Here is a 20395-nt window from a genome sequence, read left to right on the forward strand (position 1 = left end):
GAAAATGTTGCAAAGCATACAGTTATCTTATTTCCAAATATTAATAATTCTAGACTTTGCAGTGGTTTAAAACACCTCTACTAATAAGCGCTTGGATACAGACCAGGGCTAGAAATGCCAGCATGAACCCAAGCTGGGTGACAGAAGTGGACACGTAGGAACGAGCCAGACTCATTGTCTGCAGAGCACCCACCTCAGCTTTCATTGTACACATTTGCTAGTGCCGTTTATTCACGTGCTATTTTGCCCACTAGACCTTGAGTTCAATGAAAGGGCCAGTCTGCCTGTTTTGACTCACCATTGCACCCCCAGCACCCAGCGGAGTGCCTGGAATGGAACAGATCCTACAAAAAGATCTGCTGAATAAAAGATGGCAGGAATTCCTGTTCTGGAGTCTATTAGCATGAGGCAGCGATGGGCATCCTGGGAGGAAAATCTGCACCAAGCAAGTCAGCCAAAGCATAGAACCAGGCCAAAGAACACCCACCCCTGCCAGCCGCCCCCTCCCCCATTCAACGGGAAGAAGGACTCTGGAGTCTACCACTCAGATGGCCGTCTGGCCCGGGGCCTAGAGAGAGCCCTTTAAGCAAGTCCATTGGACTGACTCTGCTAACAAGCCCTGCAAGATATTAAGAGCTCTTGCCTGCACAGGCTGGGGCCCTGCATAGCTCAACGGTAAGAGAAGACGTAACATGGCTTTGGGCCCAGCAGAGCCACCAGTGCAATGTGGCCCTTGCCTAGCCCAGCAGGACTTGGGCAGACGTCAACAGGATGGCACCCACAGCAGCAGCAGTGGTTCAAGGTATGTCAAAGGCTTCGCAGGCACAGCAGCATCAGGAGTCACCAGGCAGGGGACAAGAGCGCAGGTGTGTGATTCTGAGCTAGTTCATAGGGTACCACCCCCACCAAGAAATGGGGGGACTGGGGGTCTTGATAGCATGTGGAAGCAGAGTCTGGGCAAAATGGTGTTCCTATACAGAGGAGCCCACTACCACCAAAAATGACCAAGAATGGCTGCACGTTATGCAGGCCATCAGATCAACAACCTATTTCACTCTCTTCAATTCTAGACAAGGAAATCTAGTTATTGAGGGGCCGGCCCAGTGGCATAGTGCTTAAGTTCACACACTCAGCTTTGGTGGCCCAGGATTCATGGGCCAATCCCAGGCACCGACCTACACACCTCTCATCAAGCCATGCTGTGGCGGAGTCCCACATACAGAATAGAGGAAGATTGGCACAGCTGTTAGCTCAGGGACCATCTTCCTCAAGCAAAAAGAGGAAGATTGGCAACAGATGCTGGCTCAGGGCCAATCTTCCTCACCCCTCAAAAAAGTAAAGAAAATCTAGTTATTGAAAATCAATGACCTACACCTTTACATTCAACCTGGGGCCATAAACTTTTGCTGGTTAATAATGATATGGAGAACAAGGCTTGGTATTATAAAGTAACGCATCCTGAATTCTTTATGTTCCCTTATTCCTGTCAATCTCCCTGAAATATCTATTTTCAAAATATCTTGCAACTCTCAAGAATCTCTCTTTATATACTAAAATTGTCCAGAAATATTTTCCCCCTTGGAAAAAAATTAACCATTAAATGCCCAATTGTTGAAATCATGTAAAGCTGTCATAACGAAAGGGAGCCCTAACTCGAGATTTGATAGCACTTGATGTCCTGTCTTTTGGCACCAAGATCACTGCAATATAATTTCTGGCCCAACCCTCAGTGACCTATCCTGACAGCTGGTACTTCATTAGAAGGTATAAATCAGAAATTCTACCCCTCTCTTACACACACTGATAAATGGTTACTCATTTCTTGAGAAGGGGGAAAAATCCTATAACTGACATACTTTCCTGAAACTTCCTTCTTTTAAAAACCAAGAGGAGGGTATGAAAGGAAATGCTCCCCCACCCCCCCTTGGCATGGCCCCAAAAGTCATGTTCCTCTTATGTGCTCTCTAAATACATTGCAAAACACATTATGGAAACCCAGCTCGCACACAGCCTCATCTTGTATAATAAGCTGTTTCTTAAAAAGAAACAAAGGGGAACTCGAAATGCCATTCATTTTATTCTGAGGAAAGCAGCGTCCCTCTTTTTTTTTCCTTTACCTTCTGTGACATCGTTTCCACTCTATTTGGCTCAAGGGTGATGAGCTCCATCTCAAGGAAATCTGGAAGGCAGGTTCCTTTGGGAATTAGGACGTGGTCTCTCAAGCCTCTAACTTGCTATTGGTCTCAGTTCCTAATACTTCCTGTAATCAGAGGCTCTCAATCCGAGTGGGCATCAGAACGGCTTGTAGAACTTTAAAAATATTACAGAGGCCAGGCCTTAAAACCCTGCATACACTTTGAGCAGAAATGGCACATCCAGGCATTTAATCTAAAGAAATAATCCTCTATGCTGCTGGGGACCCTGCAGCACTTGGCCCAAGTCCCTGGGTATTAAAGAGACTGCACAGAAGGAACTGGACTAGGGCCACTGAGAGCAGATTTATTTGAAAACCTGATGCTGCCAACATCATACCTGGCACCTCTCACTGATATGCAGTGGAAATGACCTCCTCTGCAGAGCTCTGATGTTTTCCACTCAAATAGCCTGTTGATCTCTCTTCTAGCAAGTCGTCTCTGACTATGCAGATACCCCTCATATAGGCAAAGCATCTCACCACCCGCTTTGTACATTCCCTGTGACCTCTGCATTTGCCTGCGTGTGCAGCCCATCCATAACAGGCCCTTTCTTCTGGCAAGCAATGTTGCCAAGGAGGCTGGGCATGTGCAGATGCTCAGGGTCTTCTGAGGACACTCTGCAGTCATCATCCTGATATCATTCGGCTGTCATCCAGTGGCAGTTAACTCTCTCTGTCCCCAGCCTCTGCTTGGCTAGTCACCTCACTGAGAGGCTTCTGCCTCTTATACACAGCGCAGAGTTCCCCTAAACACGGACCACCTGCATCATCCACGTGCGTGCTCAAACCATGGCTTGTCTCCCCACCCAACTCAAACATGCATGGCCTTCCTCATTCTACCCACATCCTTGTCCTTTGCTTCACAACTCTTTTCACTTCTGAACAAGAGTCATAATGGCAGTGTTTATAGTGGTTAAAATCTAGGGGAAAAATCTAGTGGTCCAACAGCAGAGGGTTCGTTAATAAAACATGATTCATTAACATAATGGGATATTATTCAACCAATAAAAATGATGCAGGAGAAGAAGACGTAATAACAAGAATGATACCCATCATATGTTGGTAAGAAAAAGAAGTTACAAAATAGGTTTTATTTAGTGAAGAACAGCCATCAGGATGCTATCAGTTATAAATCTCTACTGTGTAGGATTATGCTTGATTTCCATTTTCTTTTTTGCTTCCGTCCATTTGATAACTTCTTGAAATAAACGTGTATTATTTTGGAAAAACAGAGACCAGTAGAAATAAAACAATTCAAAATGGAATGTTACAAATGTTATCTGGTTTTTATATGTGTTGGGCCTCAAACCTGTGTTTACTCTACGTGGATAGGCCTGCTCTACCCAAAGCTGAATTGTATTGTATTGTATTGTGTCGCATCCCATCCCATCGAATCCCATCCCATCCCATCCCATCCCATCCCATCCCATCCCATCCCATCGCATCCCATCCCATCGCATCCCATCCCATCCCATCCCATCCCATCCCATCCCATCGCATCCCATCCCATCCCATCACATCCCATCCCATCCCATCGCATCCCATCCCATCGCATCCCATCCCATCGCATCCCATCCCATCGCATCCCATCACATCCCATCCCATCCCATCGCATCCCGTCCCGTCCCATCCCATCGCATCCCATCCCATCCCATCCCATCGCATCCCATCCCATCCCATTGCATCCCATCCCACCGCATCCCATCACATCACATCGCATCTCATCCCATCCCATCCCATCCCATCCCATCGTATCCCATCCCATTGCATCCCATCGCATCCCATCGCATCCCATCACATTGCATCCCATCACATCCCATCGCATCCCAACCCATCCCATCACATCCGATCCCATCCCATCGCATCCCATCCCATCCCATCCCATCCTATCCCATCCCATTGCATCCCATCGCATCCCATCACACCCCATTGCATCCCATTGCATCCCATCGCATCCCATCACATCCCATCCCATCCCATCCCAACCCATCCTATCCCATCCCATCCCATCCCATCGCATCTCACCCCATCCCATCCCAGGGCAGCAGCCGTCATAAGACTTTGAGCACACTTTCTCTCTAGGTGGTGCAGTGCCATGATTCCTAGGGAGTCAGGGGCTGGAGAGGTTGAGAATTGGCCACCTGAGTTACAGCACTGCCCTGGAAATAGATATAGCCTACAATTCTAATCAAAGGCCTAGATTAATGATTTTCAGACATTTAGCAGAACCAGTTTTTCAAATGCAACCTTATATAAAATACTAAGTCCTAAGCAAACAAAAATTGTGTTGATCTGGTTGAAGTAGGAATTGGGGCATCCAGAGACTCCAATTCAGCCTCCCCTTTCCACCTTCCCCACCCTTGGAAGTTTTCACAGTAGCTCTTGAAGCAGCTTTGTAGGTTTCCAAATTGACTATTTGAAAAACAAACAGTAGTTGGTTTTAAGAAGGCAACTTCCATTCTGGCAATAGGTTTGTCCATTCTGGGTGTGAAATCCAACTGAAGTTATCTGGAATTCCCAAACATGCCCATTATTAAAAAACTCAATGAGTTAAAAGAGAATTCAGATAGACAACTCAATGAGTTCAGGAGCTACGTCACTAAAGAGCTTGACACTATAAAGAAGAACCAATTAGAAATACTGGAGATGAAGAACACAATGGAGGAGATTAAGAAAAATCTGGACTCTCTGAACAGTAGGGTTGATAATATGGAGGACAGAATTAGCAATTTGGAGGATAGGAATATAGAAATGCTGCAGAGGAGGAGAGAGAACTGACTAAAAAGAAATGAAGAAACTCTCTGAGAATTATACAACTCAATTAGGAGATGCAACATAAGGATTATAGGTATACCAGAGGGAGAAGAGAAGGAGAAGGGGGCAGAAGGCTTGCTCAAAGAAATAATAGCTGAGAACTTTCCAAACTTGGGAAGAGAGATGGAACTTCATGTGACATAAGCCAATAGATCTCCAAACTTTATTAATGCAAGAAGACCAATCCTAAGGCATATAGTAGTGAAACTAGCAAAAGCCAATGACAAAGAGAAAATACTAAGGGCAGCCAGGCAGAAGAAAATAACTTACAAAGGAAACTCCACAAGGCTATCAGCAGATTTATCAGGAGAGACCTTACAGGCTAGAAGAGATTGGAATGAAATATTCAAAACTCTGAAGGACAAAAACCTGCAGCCAAGAATACTCTACCCAGCAAAAATATCCTTCAAATATGATGGAGAAAGTAAAACTTTCCCAGATAAACAAAAGTTAAGGGAATTCATCGCCACAAAACCTCCTCTTCAAGAAATGCTCAGGAAGAACCTCATTCCTGAAAAATCAAAAAAAGGAAAGGGGTTACAAAATCCAGAACAAAGGAGATAAGCAGAAGGACAATAACACAAAGTAACAGCTCTCCATCAGGACAGGTTAGCAAAAGTTAAATAAAACATTAAAGATAAATGGAACGGAAACACCAAGAATAAATAAAACCTAGTCATTTTAACCACAAACTCACAACACAAAAAAGAAGAAGAGAAAAAAAATCTGACAATAACAACTTAGAAGGGGAAGAGAAAAGCGATGGAATGTTTTAATTTAAGGAAATAAGAGGCTATTGGAAAGAGGAGTATCTCATCTACGAAATGTGTTATACAAACCACCTGGTAACCACTAAACAAATACCAAGAAATAAAGAAACAAATTACAAATAAGAAGAAAGCCAATACAGAAATTTACCTACTTGAATTAGGAATCCAAAAATCATGTGACGAGAAACAAAGGAAATGCAAAAGAACCGGAAAACAAGCCATAAAATGGCAACAGTAGGCCCCCACGTTTCAATAATCACTCTAAATGTAAATGGATTGAACTCTCCAATCAAAAGGCACAGAGTGGCAGGATGGATCAAAGAACAAGATCCAACAATATGCTGCCTCCAGGAAACACAGCTCAGCCCCAAAGACAAACACAGACTCAGAGTGAAGGGATGGAAGACAATACTCCAAGCTAATAATGAACAAAAGAAAGCAGGTGTTGCCATACTTATATCAGACAAAGTAGACTTCAAAGCAAAACAGATAAAGAAAAACAAAGAGGGGCAGTATATAATGATAAAAGGGATGCTCCACCAAGATGACATAACACTTATAAATATATAGGCACCTAACACAGGATGCCCAAAATTCGTAAAGAAACTATTAACAAAACTAAAAGGAGACATCAACAGCAATACAATAATAGTAGGGGACCTCAACACCCCATTAACACCAATGGACAGATCATCCAGACAGAAAATCAACAAGGAAATTATAGAATTAAGTGAAAAATTAGATCAGATGGACCTAATAGATATATATAGGACACTTCATCCAAAAACAGCAGGTTACACATTCTTCTCAAGCATGCATGGAACATTCTCAAGGATAGACCATATCTTGGGAAACAAAGCAAGCATCAATAAGTTCAAGAGGGTTGAAATAATATCAAGCATCTTTTCTGATCATAATGCTATGAAACTAGAAATCAACTACAAGAATAAAGCTGGGAAAGGGGCAAAAATGTGGAGACAAAACAACATGCTACTGAACAACCAATGGATTATTGAAGAAATTAAAGAAGAAATCAAATATTATCTGGAGACAAATGAAAATGAAAACACACCATATTAACTTATCTGGGACACAGCAAAGGCAGTCCTAAGAGGGAAATTCATTGCAATACAGGCTCACCTCAATAAGCAAGAAAAATCTTACATAAACAACCTCAAACGACATCTAACGGAATTAGAAAAAGAAGAACAAACAAAGCCCAAAGTCAGTAGAAGGAGGGAAATAATAAAAATTAGAGCAGAAATAAATGATATTGAAACAAAAAAGACAGTAGAAAGGATCAATGAAACAAAGAGTTGGTTCTTTGAAAAAATTAACAAAACCGACAAACCCTTAGCCAGACTCACTAAAAAAAAAAGAGAGAAGTCTCAAATAAATAAAATTAGAAACAAGAGAGGAGAAATCACAACAGGTACCAAAATACAAAGGATTATAAGAGAATACTATGAAAAACTATATGCCAACAAATTGAACAACCTAGAAGAAATGGATAAATTCCTAGACTCATACAGCCTCCCCAAACTGAATCAGGAAGAAATAGAGAATCTGAATAGACCAATCACAAGCAAAGAAATAGAAACAGTAATCAAAAACCTCCCCAAAAATAAGAGTCCAGGACCAGACGGCTTCTCTGGAGAATTCTACCACACATTCAAAGAAGATTTAATACCTATCCTTCTCAAACTATTCCAGAAAATAGAGGAAGATGGAGCACTCCCTAATACATTCTATGAAGCCAACATCACCCTGATCCCCAAACCTGACAAGGACAGCACAAAGAAGGAAAACTACAGACTTAATATCACTGATGAACATAGATGCAAAAATCCTCAACAAAATTTTGGCAAACCGAATACAGCAATACATCAAAAAGATTATATGCCATGATCAAGTGGGATTTATACCAGAGACACAGGGATGGTAATAAAAAAAACACAAAAAAAATGGGAGAGAGAACAATATGGGAGAGGAAGAAAGATGGAGGTCAAGTCATTAATAGGTTGGGACTGAGCTAGCAAAATTCAGAAGAAAATGTTAATGTTTGCTCATCTGTACCCACACACTAGAAAGAGCTGGGCACACGCAGGCTCTTACAATAATAAGAATGCTACGATAATAAGAATATTGTACCCTTATATTATGCTCTCATGATGAGGGCTTGACGTTATTGGGCACCACGTATACCTGTGAGACTGCCATGCCTCAGAGATCTATGTACCAGAAAATATTCCCAAGTGAAACGATGCACTTAGATGTTCTGGCAGGGTAATCACTTGATAAGAAGGTATTTCAACTGTTAATAGGAAGTTAGCAGAAAAGATTCCTTGGTCTGGTGAAGATTGTTTTAGGCATAAGCATATGTCATATACAGAATAACTTTTATCTAAAAATTTAGAAAAGGAAAAGCTGCATAAAGATCAAACTTTGGTAGCTTGGCATTAGGATGGCAGGACAGTGCAAGAGTATTCATAAATCCAAGCACTGTGGATTTCCTTAGTTTCATCTAGTTTAAGGTCAAAACTGCTGCAAACAGACAGATGTATATGCATTTCAAACTATCTGGATAGAGCACAGAACAGAATATATTCTCTTTCCCAACATTGTTGAAATGGAATCAAATTATTCTAATATCTTGTTCATCATCCACCCCTACCTGAGCTCTTTGATTCTGCCATACCTCATGCAGTGAAACCATGCATACTTGCTTTATGTGTTAGGTTCCAGAGGATAAATGAGAATACCGCATGGATTTAAAATTCCCATAATTTATTTCATTAGTATAAATGTTGAAATGAGTATAGGAGACTATTTGAGTTCAAAGTTTGCGTAAAATTAACTGCACGTATAATTAATACTTACAAAGGCATTTTGAGTGAATGCCAGTTTTCTAAAGAGTGACTTTATTAAACAGTGGAGTTATTAAACCAGACATTAACCCTCCTAAGTTTGGGCAGAGAAGAACTCAAGAAAGAGGGTCTTCAACTAAGAAGCAGCAGTTGTACGAGATGTTCTAGATTCTTCCCCCGAGACTCACTTCTTCTTTGGGGTTGTTTCATTTTGATTCTCAATGTCATTATCACTTCTGGATACAGGGAAAATTCCTCTTTAAAAATCCAACTCATCTTTTAAAAACATAAGATGCCAATAACTTATTCCCAAAAATATATGTGTGCATTTTTTTAAAGAGGGAGCTTTCACTAAAAACTTGGACAGAAAGTTCACGTGAACATGGAAAATACAGATTCATTAAAGGAAGGCCAATTTCTAAATAGCTTTGTGTCATTAAGGTGTCTAGAGAAGTAGCAACTGGTTTGGCTCCTCAGTTTAAGACAAACACACTTGGCTCTAGACTGCAGAGGTTACTAACAGGGGAGTGCCTTTTCCTCAACAGATGGCCGCTGGCTGCCGTCATCTCTACCTTGTCACCTGTGTTATACTAAGAAGAACAGCTCCTCTCCCACCCAAGGACAGAGTGCAAACATGAAGCTCACAATCTCAGATTAACTGGTGGCTGCCAACTCAATTTTGCTTTTCGATTTGAGGAGCAAGGGTAACTGGAAGGGTGGTGGCTGATGGTCCATAAATGGTCCTCTGGTGTTTTCCTTCCTGCCGATAGTAGTCATCTCTGTGACTACAAGGCCCTCTCCTACGACACACTCAATATATGCCATCCCCTCCGTTAGGAAGTAACTAGACAAAACCTACTCATTTCATATGAAAAATCTTAGTAATACATACAATAATGATAGCATGCAAATGTTGCAAATTAAACACGGATACTCCCACACAAAATTAAATTTGAGGAAATTGATGACTGACCACATAAAATATTCAATTAACAAAATACTTTTTTTTAAGGCAAACCTATATTTAGTTTTGACTGATGCCTTTGAAGGAATGTGGCATACCTTGGTTTATCAGTGTGATCTTTAGCTTCTTGACAACTCACAATTAAAAACGCATCATTCACGAGGACATAACTGCAGTAGTCATATTAATTCCTGTAGCAAAGGTATCCAAACTAAACTATTTATTTATTTATCTAAACTTAAGGTTTTAAGAGGCCAAAACTACAAATCTAGAATAAATTACTTAGATAATTTTCTTGCTAATTAAACATTTAGTAAACATTAAAGTTTTTGGTATTAAATATTTGGTAACTTCATTCATTTATCAGTGCTATCAAAATGCAAATAAGAAATAAGAACAACTGTCTAGCTATCAAAGTAGGTTTAAAAAATAACTATATTTAGATATCTTCATTTGTGACCTTCTATCTCTAATGTTAGCTCTAAGAAAAGGTATCGTTAAACATATCAACAGACAACACGGTGGCAGAAAGGTGAAAAATATGTCAAACTTTAAAAAATATTTATATTTAAAAGAATACTTACTCTTTTGCTTGCCTCTAAGAGGATATATCCTGAGTTTTTCAATAATATCAACCACGATCAAGGAAGTCACAACCAGAGAGACTGCCAGGTCAGGTAATGTATCAGGTAAAACATCAGCGGAACCATTAATACTCTTTTGAACCTGTTTTCAGAAAGCCATTCAGAAGCATTACATTTTTGTGGTTTCTTGTTCAAAATTCTTTTAATAGTCTGAAAGTGGCACTAAATTAATTATCAATACATTTGCTAAAAGACTAGAAGCTTGGTTTTCAGTCTCTCAGGTGTTCATCCCCACAAGGTTTTGAACTATTTCTAAAGAAGTAATAAAGATTCATACGAATGTAAGAGCTTTCATTTGAAATAGAGCTTGGTAAATGCATGTAAAATATAACAGTAGGCTCCTGGAATGATGGGATGGGGAATTCCTTCCAACCCCGCTGCTAAGCAGAACCTCTGAGAGTCCCAGCTCAAAGAGGTAGGGGGACAAATATTGGAGTTTAGGATCTTTGAAGAAGGGAGAGCCTGGGTAAAGCCAGCTAAGCTTTGGAGTACTTCCTTCATCTAATTAAGGTATCTACAAAGAAATCTATGGAAAGCATCGTGTAAATGGTGATACGTTGAGAATTTCCTTCTGAGATCAGGAACAAGACAAAGGTGCCACCATGACCATTTCTATTCAACATTGTACTAGAGATCCTAGCCAGTGTAATAAGGCAAGAAAAAAACAGTACATGTATTAGAAGAAAGAGAAACAAAATATCATTATTCATAGACAATATGATTGCATGTGGATAAAATTCAATACGTTATTTCTACATATGAACAACAAAAAGAAAATGAGATTTTAAAAAAGATATCTTTCAATTAAACCTCAATCAGAATTCCAAGTTTTTGTGGAAAATGACAAGCTGATTCTAAAATGTATATAGAAATATAAAGGTCAAGACATTACAGAAGAAAAACAAAAAAATATGAAGATTTACTCTTCCACATGTAAAAAGCTATTATAAGACTACAAGAATTATCATAGTGTGGTGTCAGCACAGGAACAGAAAAGTAGACAATAGGATAGAACAGAACTCAGAAAGAGACCACACATATACACACCTGATTTATAACAAGGGCAGCACTGCAGAGAAATGTGGGAAAACAGACTTTTTAATAAATGGTGCTCAGTCCATTGGATCTTATTTGGGGAAAAAAATAAATAAAACTTGACTCCTTCCTGCACAACATACACAAAAATTAGTTCCAGATGGACTGTGAATCTAAAAGAGAAGGGTAAAACAATATCGGCTGCAAATCATAATATAGGAGAATATCTTCAAGACTTTGAGGTCAGGTTCACAATATATAACATCTTCTCAAGCAAGTTACCAAAAGAACTATCCATAAAGGACAGAAATTGATAAATTGGACTATTTTTAAATTAAGAACTTCTCTTCATGAGAAGAAACCAGAGTATTAAATCACAGAGAGAAGATGTCTGTAATGCATATAATTTACAAAGGGCTTGAAATTTGAATATATAAATGTCTTCCCAAATCAATTTTTCCAAAAAAAAGCAACACAATTTACAAAAATGAGCAAGATGAAAAAATGCTCCATCTCAATTATTAGAAAAATGTAATTTAAAGCTACAGTGAAATTCAAGACTATACACACCAAGATGGCTAAAATAAAAAGACGTACAATGCAAGCGCTGGTTAGGATGTGAAGCAGCAGGAATGTTCATTCTCTGCTAGTGGAAGTCTAAATGAGTCTATTCTCTTTGGAAAACTGGCATTTTCTATTAAAAGTGAACATCTGAATATGTTATGACCCGTAAATTCCACTCCTGCATATTTAACCAACTAAGATGCTTGCACGTGTGCCCCAAGAGATATATTCAAGGATTCAGCAGCATTACTTGTAATAGTAAAAATTGGAAACAACTGAAATGGCCATCAAAGGGAGAGCTGATAAATAAATTGTGATATATTCATAAAATGAAATACCCTACCAGAATGAAAATGAAGGGAATGCAGTTGTCACAAAAAACATGAATGAACCACACTTTTGAATAAAAGAAGTCAGACACAAACTAGACAGACAGGTAGAGACATATTATATATCATTTCATTTCCCTTTACAAAAGGTTCAAAAACAGATGAACCAATCTGTGGTCCTAGAAGACAAGGGAGAAGTTACCTTTGGGAAGGAAGGAAAGGCAGTCATTGCACAGAGTATGAGGACGGCTTTTAGGGAGCTGGCAAAGTTCTGTTCTTTGACCTGAAGTGTTAACATAGGGATTTGCTCAGTGGTCTTCCATTCATATTGTATATTTTATGTTTTGTGTACTTCTCTGTTTCTGTGTTATACTTCAGCAAAAAATTAAACTAAATTAAATTTTAAAAATATGCAACAGAGGGTGAGACATAATGGAAAAGAACCAAAAAGGGCGATCAAACTACAGATACACCAATATTTTATGAGTAGTCTTCCTTAAAGGTTGTAAACTGAATTTTTAAGGCTCTTGGGAACCTCCAAGAACTTTATAAGGTATTTGTGGAGAGGGAAGAGAAAATGATACATCTAGATGAAAATATTCATGTACTGCCGCTTGATACAAAGCACACATGTGTGGCCTTCTGAGCTTATGCTATGTCTTCATATATTGTCCTAATGTAGCATCTAGGATGTATTCTAACAATTACGTCGTTTCTTTCTTTTTTTTCTTTGGCGAGGAAGATTGGCCCTGAGCTAACACCCATGCCAATCTTCCTCTATTTTGTATGTTGGATACTGTCACAGCATGGCTTGATAAGCAGGGTGTAGGGCCGTGCCTGGGATCCAAACCCACGAACCCTTGGTTGCCAAAGTGGAGTGCATGAACTTAACCACTACGCCACCAAGGCGGCCCCTGACAATTAGGTAATTTCTAGTGATATCTTATATTATCTCACACTCACCTCTCTCACAACACTTATCATACTTGTTCTAAATGACTGTTTATTTTTCTGTCTACTGTCAATAAATAACTACTGAAGGCCCTAAATTTCCTGAGCACTCTATCCCCAGTACCTGCTCCCTATCCACGGTACCTAGCATATAACATGATCTTAGTGAATAGCTCCTCAACACAGAAAAGAAATATCACAAAGTAACTCAAGTTGTGCACTTGGGAGAAGTGAAAATTACATCTTTCACAGGATCTTGCAAATTAATAAGATTAGTAGGGCATTCTTCTTTGAACTTCTTGGATAATAAAGTTTTTACAGCCTGAAAGTTCTGCCTATATTATTCCTGTCCTTCGGATGTCCACCCACCAGAGTCCTTTTGAAGCTACAGTTACTTGAAACATAAATTCAAAGTTATTTTCAAATAAATACCATGTGCAAATTATTTGTCAAAGGATATGTTATCAAAGGTCTTAAAGTGGAATGGTTGCTCCCTAGGATATTGTTCTATTCCATTTAGAACTAAGGACACTCATGAATAACATCAGGATAGAAGAAACAAATGTGGATCTACATTCAAATTCCTTGCTTTTTTATTATTTTGAAATAACATTCTCGTCTCTCACATACAAACATATAAGCAATTTTTTTAAAATCGGCTGCTGGACTTTCCTCCACAATCACAGAGGGAATAACGATTTAGTACTTTAAATATATATACTGCAACACGGAAGAAGACCGGACAAAATAAACTTTAAGATATTTGTTTGGCATACTGCTCTATCAAACCCCAATAACAGAGGAAATTTTAAAATCTCAAAATCTTGCAGACGAAATTAAAATTCCATACCTCAGTTACTGCTATAGAAAAGCTGAAGCTGGGAAGCGTTGTGAGTACTACACACATCATTGTAACAGGTCTCCTAGCAAAGGAGAAAAAATAAGCAAAAGCAATAATGTACCAGATCAACAGTTCCTGTTATTTTGCTAATTTTGCAGTTCCTCTTCCATTCATCTATAGTTTTTCTAAGAAGCTACTGCTTCCCTATTTCCATTTCCCAAATGTTCGAGTATGGCAAAGGGCAACACGCGCAAAACCCAGAGTCCTTTTCTGGAACAAAAGGAGGAGAGATTTCCAAATAGTTAACAAACCATAGATAACTAAAAGCATCACAGTGCACAGTGCAAGACATTCAACATTTTCACGACTCATTCATCAGAATCCTGCCAAACAGGTTGGGATCTGAGGACCAAGTGGAAGAACAGCGGGACTTTCTCAAGTTCTATTATGCCCCATGTTATAAAATGAATTTTTCAAAAAATACATTTAGAAGTGATATATTAATAGGTACTTTAGGATGACAAAGTGAAAACATTTGGATATTTTTGACTTGAAGGAAAAAAATCATATGTACATAAAAATCAGGTAATTTTTTAAAATTTGGTTTGGGGCTACTTCTTAAACCTTGCATGATCAATTAATCACATAGTTATTGAGACATAATGTGTATATAATATTCTACCTTACGACAGAGAGAATTAAAATGTATGTTCAGCATCATCAATTTAATGGGAAGACAAAATATACTCAAAGGTTTTCAGTAATGAAATATTTACCTCCTCTCCTTAATTGAATACATATTATATGAATTACATTTATGGGATAGTTTGTGTCTAAGTACAAAGAGTGTTGGAGTCTCTCAAATAGAATTTCTCCGTGGTCCTGCCATGCCTCCCTGCATCCCGGCCCCTTCTTAGATGTTCTAGGTACAGGTACAGACATAAGATAGGGGGTGGGATAGCTACTCTCACAGCCAGACCCTCTATGACCTGCTAAAACCAGAGGTATCATGGGATTTAGAATGGGTAGCTCTGCCTCCTTTTCTGAGCCCAGATCCAGGTACCTACAGCAGTTGGCTCTGTAAGATGGCTAGAGCGTCCAGAATCCTCTTCTCACCTTGACCTCGAAAAGATGACAGTAGAGTGCCCTTGCACCTCTTCGTCATCTATAGTATAGTATCTCCCTTGATTATCTCGGCCAATCCCATGTCTTTAAATACCACCCACTTGCCCATGACTTCCAAATATATCATTATATATAGTATATATATATGTTATATATATATAATGGCCTCTATCTTGAGCTCTAGACTTGTACACCCAGCTGTCTATTTGACATCTCCACTTGGATATCTAGCACACAATTCAGACTTAACATCCCTGAAAAAGAACCCACATCCTTCTCCATACCTGTTCCAATCATCATCAATCCTGCCTGATTTACTGCCAAAATACATTTCGAATCCTTCCCCTGCTAACACCATGGTTCATCCACTATCGTCTCTCGTCTGAGGTTGTTCCTGACCGGTTTCCTCTTAGTGTTTCTATTCTTGCCTAGCAGCATTTTCTCCCATGAACAAACCATCATATTTTTTAAATGTAAAACACATCTGGTCACACCCTGCTCAAAAATCCTCAATGCTGGGAGGAATGGGGAACAGGGGGTTATTGTTTAATGGGTACAGAGTTTAAGTCTTGCAAGATGAAAAGGGTTCTGTGGAAGGAGGGTGGTGCTGGACGCACACTGATGTGAATGTACTTAATGCCAGGGATCTGGACGCTTCAAAACAGTTAAGATGGTCAATTTCGTGTTATTTGTATTTTACCACAAAATACATGTATTTGTGTATTTTAGGGATTTGTAAAACGCTCTAATGGTTGACTAATTGAAAGCTATTACCCTAGCCTATGTGCTCTACATGATGTGGTTTTTTTCATTTCTCCTACTGTCCTAACTTAGAATGACCTTCCTCCCCCCCACCATCCACTTAACTCCAGCCATACTGGCCTTCTGGTTATTTCATGATCACACCAAGCTTGCCCCACCTTTAAGTCGTACACTGGCTATTGCTTTTGCCAGGGGCTCTCTACTCCTGGATCTTCCATGTCTGGCTCCGGTTGTCATCCAAATACACATGTACATATATATTCTTTTTTTTTTTTTTTTTTTGCAGTCCAATGACTACCTGAAATTCTGCTGCTGATTTCTTTACTTGCTGTTTGTCGCATCCCTCTTTGCCCATCCCCAAGGTAAGTTCCATGGAAGCAGGGACCTTATTGGAGTTGTTCCCTGTTTAATCTCCAGCATTCAGAACAATGTTTCTGACCCTTTTTTGTGCAATAAACATTCTGGGGATCTGGTAAATCCTATAGACACTTCTCAGAATAGAATTTTTAAATGCATAAAATACTTAGACTCAAAAAAACCAAAGCAATTATGTTGAAATACAGCTAATTCTTTTAAAATTGTGATATAGAAATATATATGCCTATCTAAGAATACATTGCCTTCTTATTTCCTTTAGAGTATTCAAGATCTAGTGGAAACTGTAATCATTCATAATTTCAAAGTATTGAAGATTATAAACCATATTCTGAAGTATCTGCAACAATTACAATGTGACATAAAAAGATCTGTGATATGCAATATGAAAAATCTATGTAATAAATTTACCGGTCCTGCTTATACTAGTGTGGTTTGTTACCAACATTCATAATGGGAAGAAATGTTAGCTCAGTTAGAGGTTAGTGAAAATAGAGATGTAACTTGTTTCTCATCCATTCAAGTTCAAGAACCCCATAACACTAGAGAATGTCTGGCACACAGTAGGAATTCAATAAATACTAAATGAAGGGATAGAATAGTTAATAAATGAACACTAATCTAAGCCTGCATTTTATTTAACCAGAAATGATAACCTGCATTTGAAAATCTTGACTTATTGCTAACATATGCTTGTAATTAATGAGTGTCGTGGGTTGAATTGTGTCCCCCCAAAAAGATATGTTGGAGTCCCAACCCCCGGTGCCTGAGAAAGTAACCTTATTTAGAAATATGGTCTTTACTGAGGTAATAAGTTAAAATGAGGTCATTAGGGTGGGCTCTGATCCAATAAGACTGGTGTCCTCACAGAAAGGGGTAATTTGAGGCAGATTTGTATAGAAGGAAGATTATGTGAAAGACACAGGAAGATGCCATGTGAAGATGAAGGCAGAGGTCCAGGTAATGCATCTACAAGACAAGGAATGCCAAAGAGCGCCAGCAAACTGCCAAAAGCTAGCAAGGAGACCTGGAACAGATTCTCCCTCACATCCCTCAGAAGGAACCAACTCCACCATGACCTTGCCCTTGGACTTCTAGCCTCCAGAATTATGAGACAATAAATTTCTGTTGCTTAAGCCACTCAGTTAGAAGGACTTTATTGTAACAGTTCTAGGAAACTAATACAGAATTTGCAACGGGGAAGTGGGGGTACTGTTGTAACAAATACCTAAAAATGTGGAAGTGGTTCTGGAATTGGGTAATGGATAGAGTCTGAAGACACACGATGGAAAAGGTTAGATTGCCTAGATTGTCAGTGGAAATATGGACATTAAAGGAGTTTCTGGTGAGAGCTCAGAAAGAAAAGGAAGAGCAGAAGAGAAAGCCTCTCTCACCCTAGAGAATACATATATTGTCGTGAACAGAATGTTGCTAGAAATATGAATGGGAAAGGTGCTTCTGATGAGGTTTCAGACATAAACGAAACTGGAGGAAAGGTGATCCTTTCTATAAAGTGGCAGAGAACTTGTTTGAATCGTGTCCTGCTGGGTAGAAAGGAGAACTTGTAAGTGATGAACTCAGATATTTAGCTGAGGAGATTTCTAAGGAAAGTATTGAAGGCACTGCCTCATTTCTCCTTGCTGATTAAATTAAAATGTAAGAGGAGAGAGACAAATTGAAGAAGGGACTGTTAAGCAAGAAGGAGCCAGAACTTGAAGATTTGGAAAATTCTCAGCCAATCTCCATTGCAAAAAAATGAGAGAGCATGTTCTAGAAAGAACCCTAAGGGTGTGGCTTGCGAATCCAATCAACCATCTCAGCAGAAACACTGACAGCTTGCAGTGAAGGGGAACAGAGATGGGACAAAATGAGGGAAGGCTGCCAGACTTCTGGGATACAATAGGCAGGAAACAGGCTGATAGAACTCTTTGCTGCAAATACGTATTATCCTTCTAGAAAAGGGAAGAATGACTTTGACAGTGCTACAGAGGCCAGGGAGGCTGCCACTGCTACCGCAGGCCCAGAGGTTTCCTCTTCAGATCCAGAGGGCAAGGCTGCTGCCAATCGCCAAGAGGGTGGAGCTCTCATTCTGCTGAGCCCAGAGGACACAGTATCCAGACACAGAGGATTATTCTGAAGCCTTAAAATTTAATGAAATTTGCCCTGATGGGTTTCAGACTTTCTTGGAACTCATGACCTTTCATCCTTCCAATTTCTCCCTTTTGGAATGGGAGTGTCTATCCTGTGACAGCCCCACCATTCTATGTTGGAAGCAAATAACTTGTTGCCTGGTTTCACAGGTTTACAGATAGAGAGAAATTTTGCTCCAAAATGAATTGTACCCCAACTCTCACCCATAACTGAATTGGATGGTTTAGTGATGAGTTTGGGGACTTTGAGTTAACGATGTTTAGATGATATTTTGAGCTTAGAGTTGATGCTGGAATGATTAAAACTTTTGGAGATGTTGGGATGCAGTGACTCTATTTTTCACGTAGGAAGAATGTGAATTTTGAGGGCCAGAGGGCAGACTGTTAGAGTTGAATTACATCTCCCAAGAGACATGTTGAAGTCCAAACCCCCAGTACCTCAAATGTGGCTGTATTTGGAAATAAGGTCTTTCCAGAGGTAATAAGTTAAATTGAGGTCATTAGGGTGGGCCCTGATCCAACACGACTGGCGCCCTATAAAGAGAGGAAATTTGAAGAACCTGCCAGTCTTTCAAGGCTCCCCATAACCTGGCCTTAACTCTCCAACATGTTACAATAACACCCCTACTCTACGCTAACCCTCGTGAGCTCCCACCACACGCTAAGCACTGTAGGAAGGCATTTCACAGATGTTACACAAACCGCACAACGACCCTCTGAGGTGGGTATCATCCCTATTTTACAGATGAAGAAACTCACAATGAAGGTTGAATTAATTTGCCCAAGATCCCACAGCTAGAAGGAGAAAGGTGAGTTTTAATCCAGGTCTTTCTGACTCCAAAACTCAAGATCCTATCCATTCTGCAATACTGCCCGCCCGATTTCTCTCTACTCTCTCCTTTCTCAGGAAGTTGGTCTGCTCCTGCTCCTTGAAGAAGCCGTGCTTATTCCTAACCTCAGCTCATTGCTCGTACTCATCACCCCCTCTGGAATGTCTTCCCACGCTCATCCTTCCACGCTTGGCTTAACTCCATCTTTCCTTGGGAGACTTTCTCTGACTACTCCAAGCACAGGACTCTCCTGATAGACCTGAGTCCACAAACCCCATGTATTGAACAACTGCTGAGTACAGGCCTTTGTGGTGGGCTGATGGGGTGAGATGGGGGGTAGCGAGGATGAATCAAAAAGGGCACCTTCCCTACTGTCAGTACTAAGCTTTGATGACTCTCTTCTCTGGGCTAACAAAGGACTTGTGGTGGGTCACATACTATTTACTGATTTAGTGTATACTGTTTTATATTACTTTCTAATTTTTTCATGTATAACTGTGCAGTCTCCACAGCTCCCTGGCAAAGGAGACAAAGCCTAATGTAGGCAGATATTCTCCTACAGTAGCCTGTGAATAACGCTGGTTAGAATGAAGCATCTGTGTACGGAGGAAATTTGGAAAAGTAAATAGCAGTCATAGAGTGGACGGTCTTTAATGAGTCCTAAGATGTGGTAACTAGTATAACTGACGTCCACATGTGGATAGGTCTGCCACGCAGTCAACAGCTACTCAATAAATGTTTATTAAAAGAGTGACCAAGTGAATGAGAAATGGGAACTGGAAGGGAATTCAAATAGGTAAAGTCATAGCTATTCTAACAAACCCTGGGAGTGAACTAGTGGAGCGCTGTTAACCTGGAGGATTTCTAGTAAAACTGCACCATCTAACACATTTACTAGTACCTCCAGGGGAGACAGGAAAGATATGCTTACCTTATTTGCAGATGACACAAAATCAAGTGGGACAGCTAGCACTTTGAATGACACAATCAGGATTCAGAAGATTACAACTGATTAGAAATCTGACTAAAACCAATATAATGATATTTAATAGGGATAAGAGCAAATTACTGAATTCAGGTTTAAAAAAATTGTTCAAGTATTCCTCCATCCACCCATTCATCTAAACTGTTGTTAAATGTGTGTACTATACTCTGTTCTGAGGCTAGAAAGGCACATAAG

The 20395-nt window shown here is 39.7% G+C and overlaps 1 protein-coding gene and 1 long non-coding RNA gene across 3 annotated transcripts in view; one reads left to right on the forward strand and one right to left on the reverse strand.

Moving 5' to 3' along the window:
• Positions 1-20395, reverse strand: part of TMEM236 (transmembrane protein 236) — a 35731-nt gene that overhangs the window by 9665 nt on the left and 5671 nt on the right. Inside the window, exons 2-4 of one of the 2 annotated variants that reach the window (XM_070500988.1) lie at positions 13983-14055; positions 12384-12464; positions 10194-10335 (exon numbers count right to left, since the gene is read on the reverse strand). In XM_070500988.1, coding sequence (XP_070357089.1) covers positions 10194-10335; positions 12384-12464; positions 13983-14055 — 296 coding nt within the window. The remainder of the gene's footprint in view (positions 1-10193; positions 10336-12383; positions 12465-13982; positions 14056-20395) is intronic. The other variant, XM_014846033.3, reaches the window with a different exon arrangement.
• LOC139042491 (uncharacterized) lies at positions 307-18704 on the forward strand. Its single transcript, XR_011499249.1, has 3 exons — positions 307-802; positions 16147-16222; positions 16498-18704. It is a non-coding gene; the product is annotated as an uncharacterized lncRNA (long non-coding RNA).

Source organism: Equus asinus, chromosome 29 (assembly GCF_041296235.1).
Source record: "Equus asinus isolate D_3611 breed Donkey chromosome 29, EquAss-T2T_v2, whole genome shotgun sequence".
Taxonomy (NCBI): Eukaryota; Metazoa; Chordata; class Mammalia; order Perissodactyla; family Equidae; genus Equus; species Equus asinus.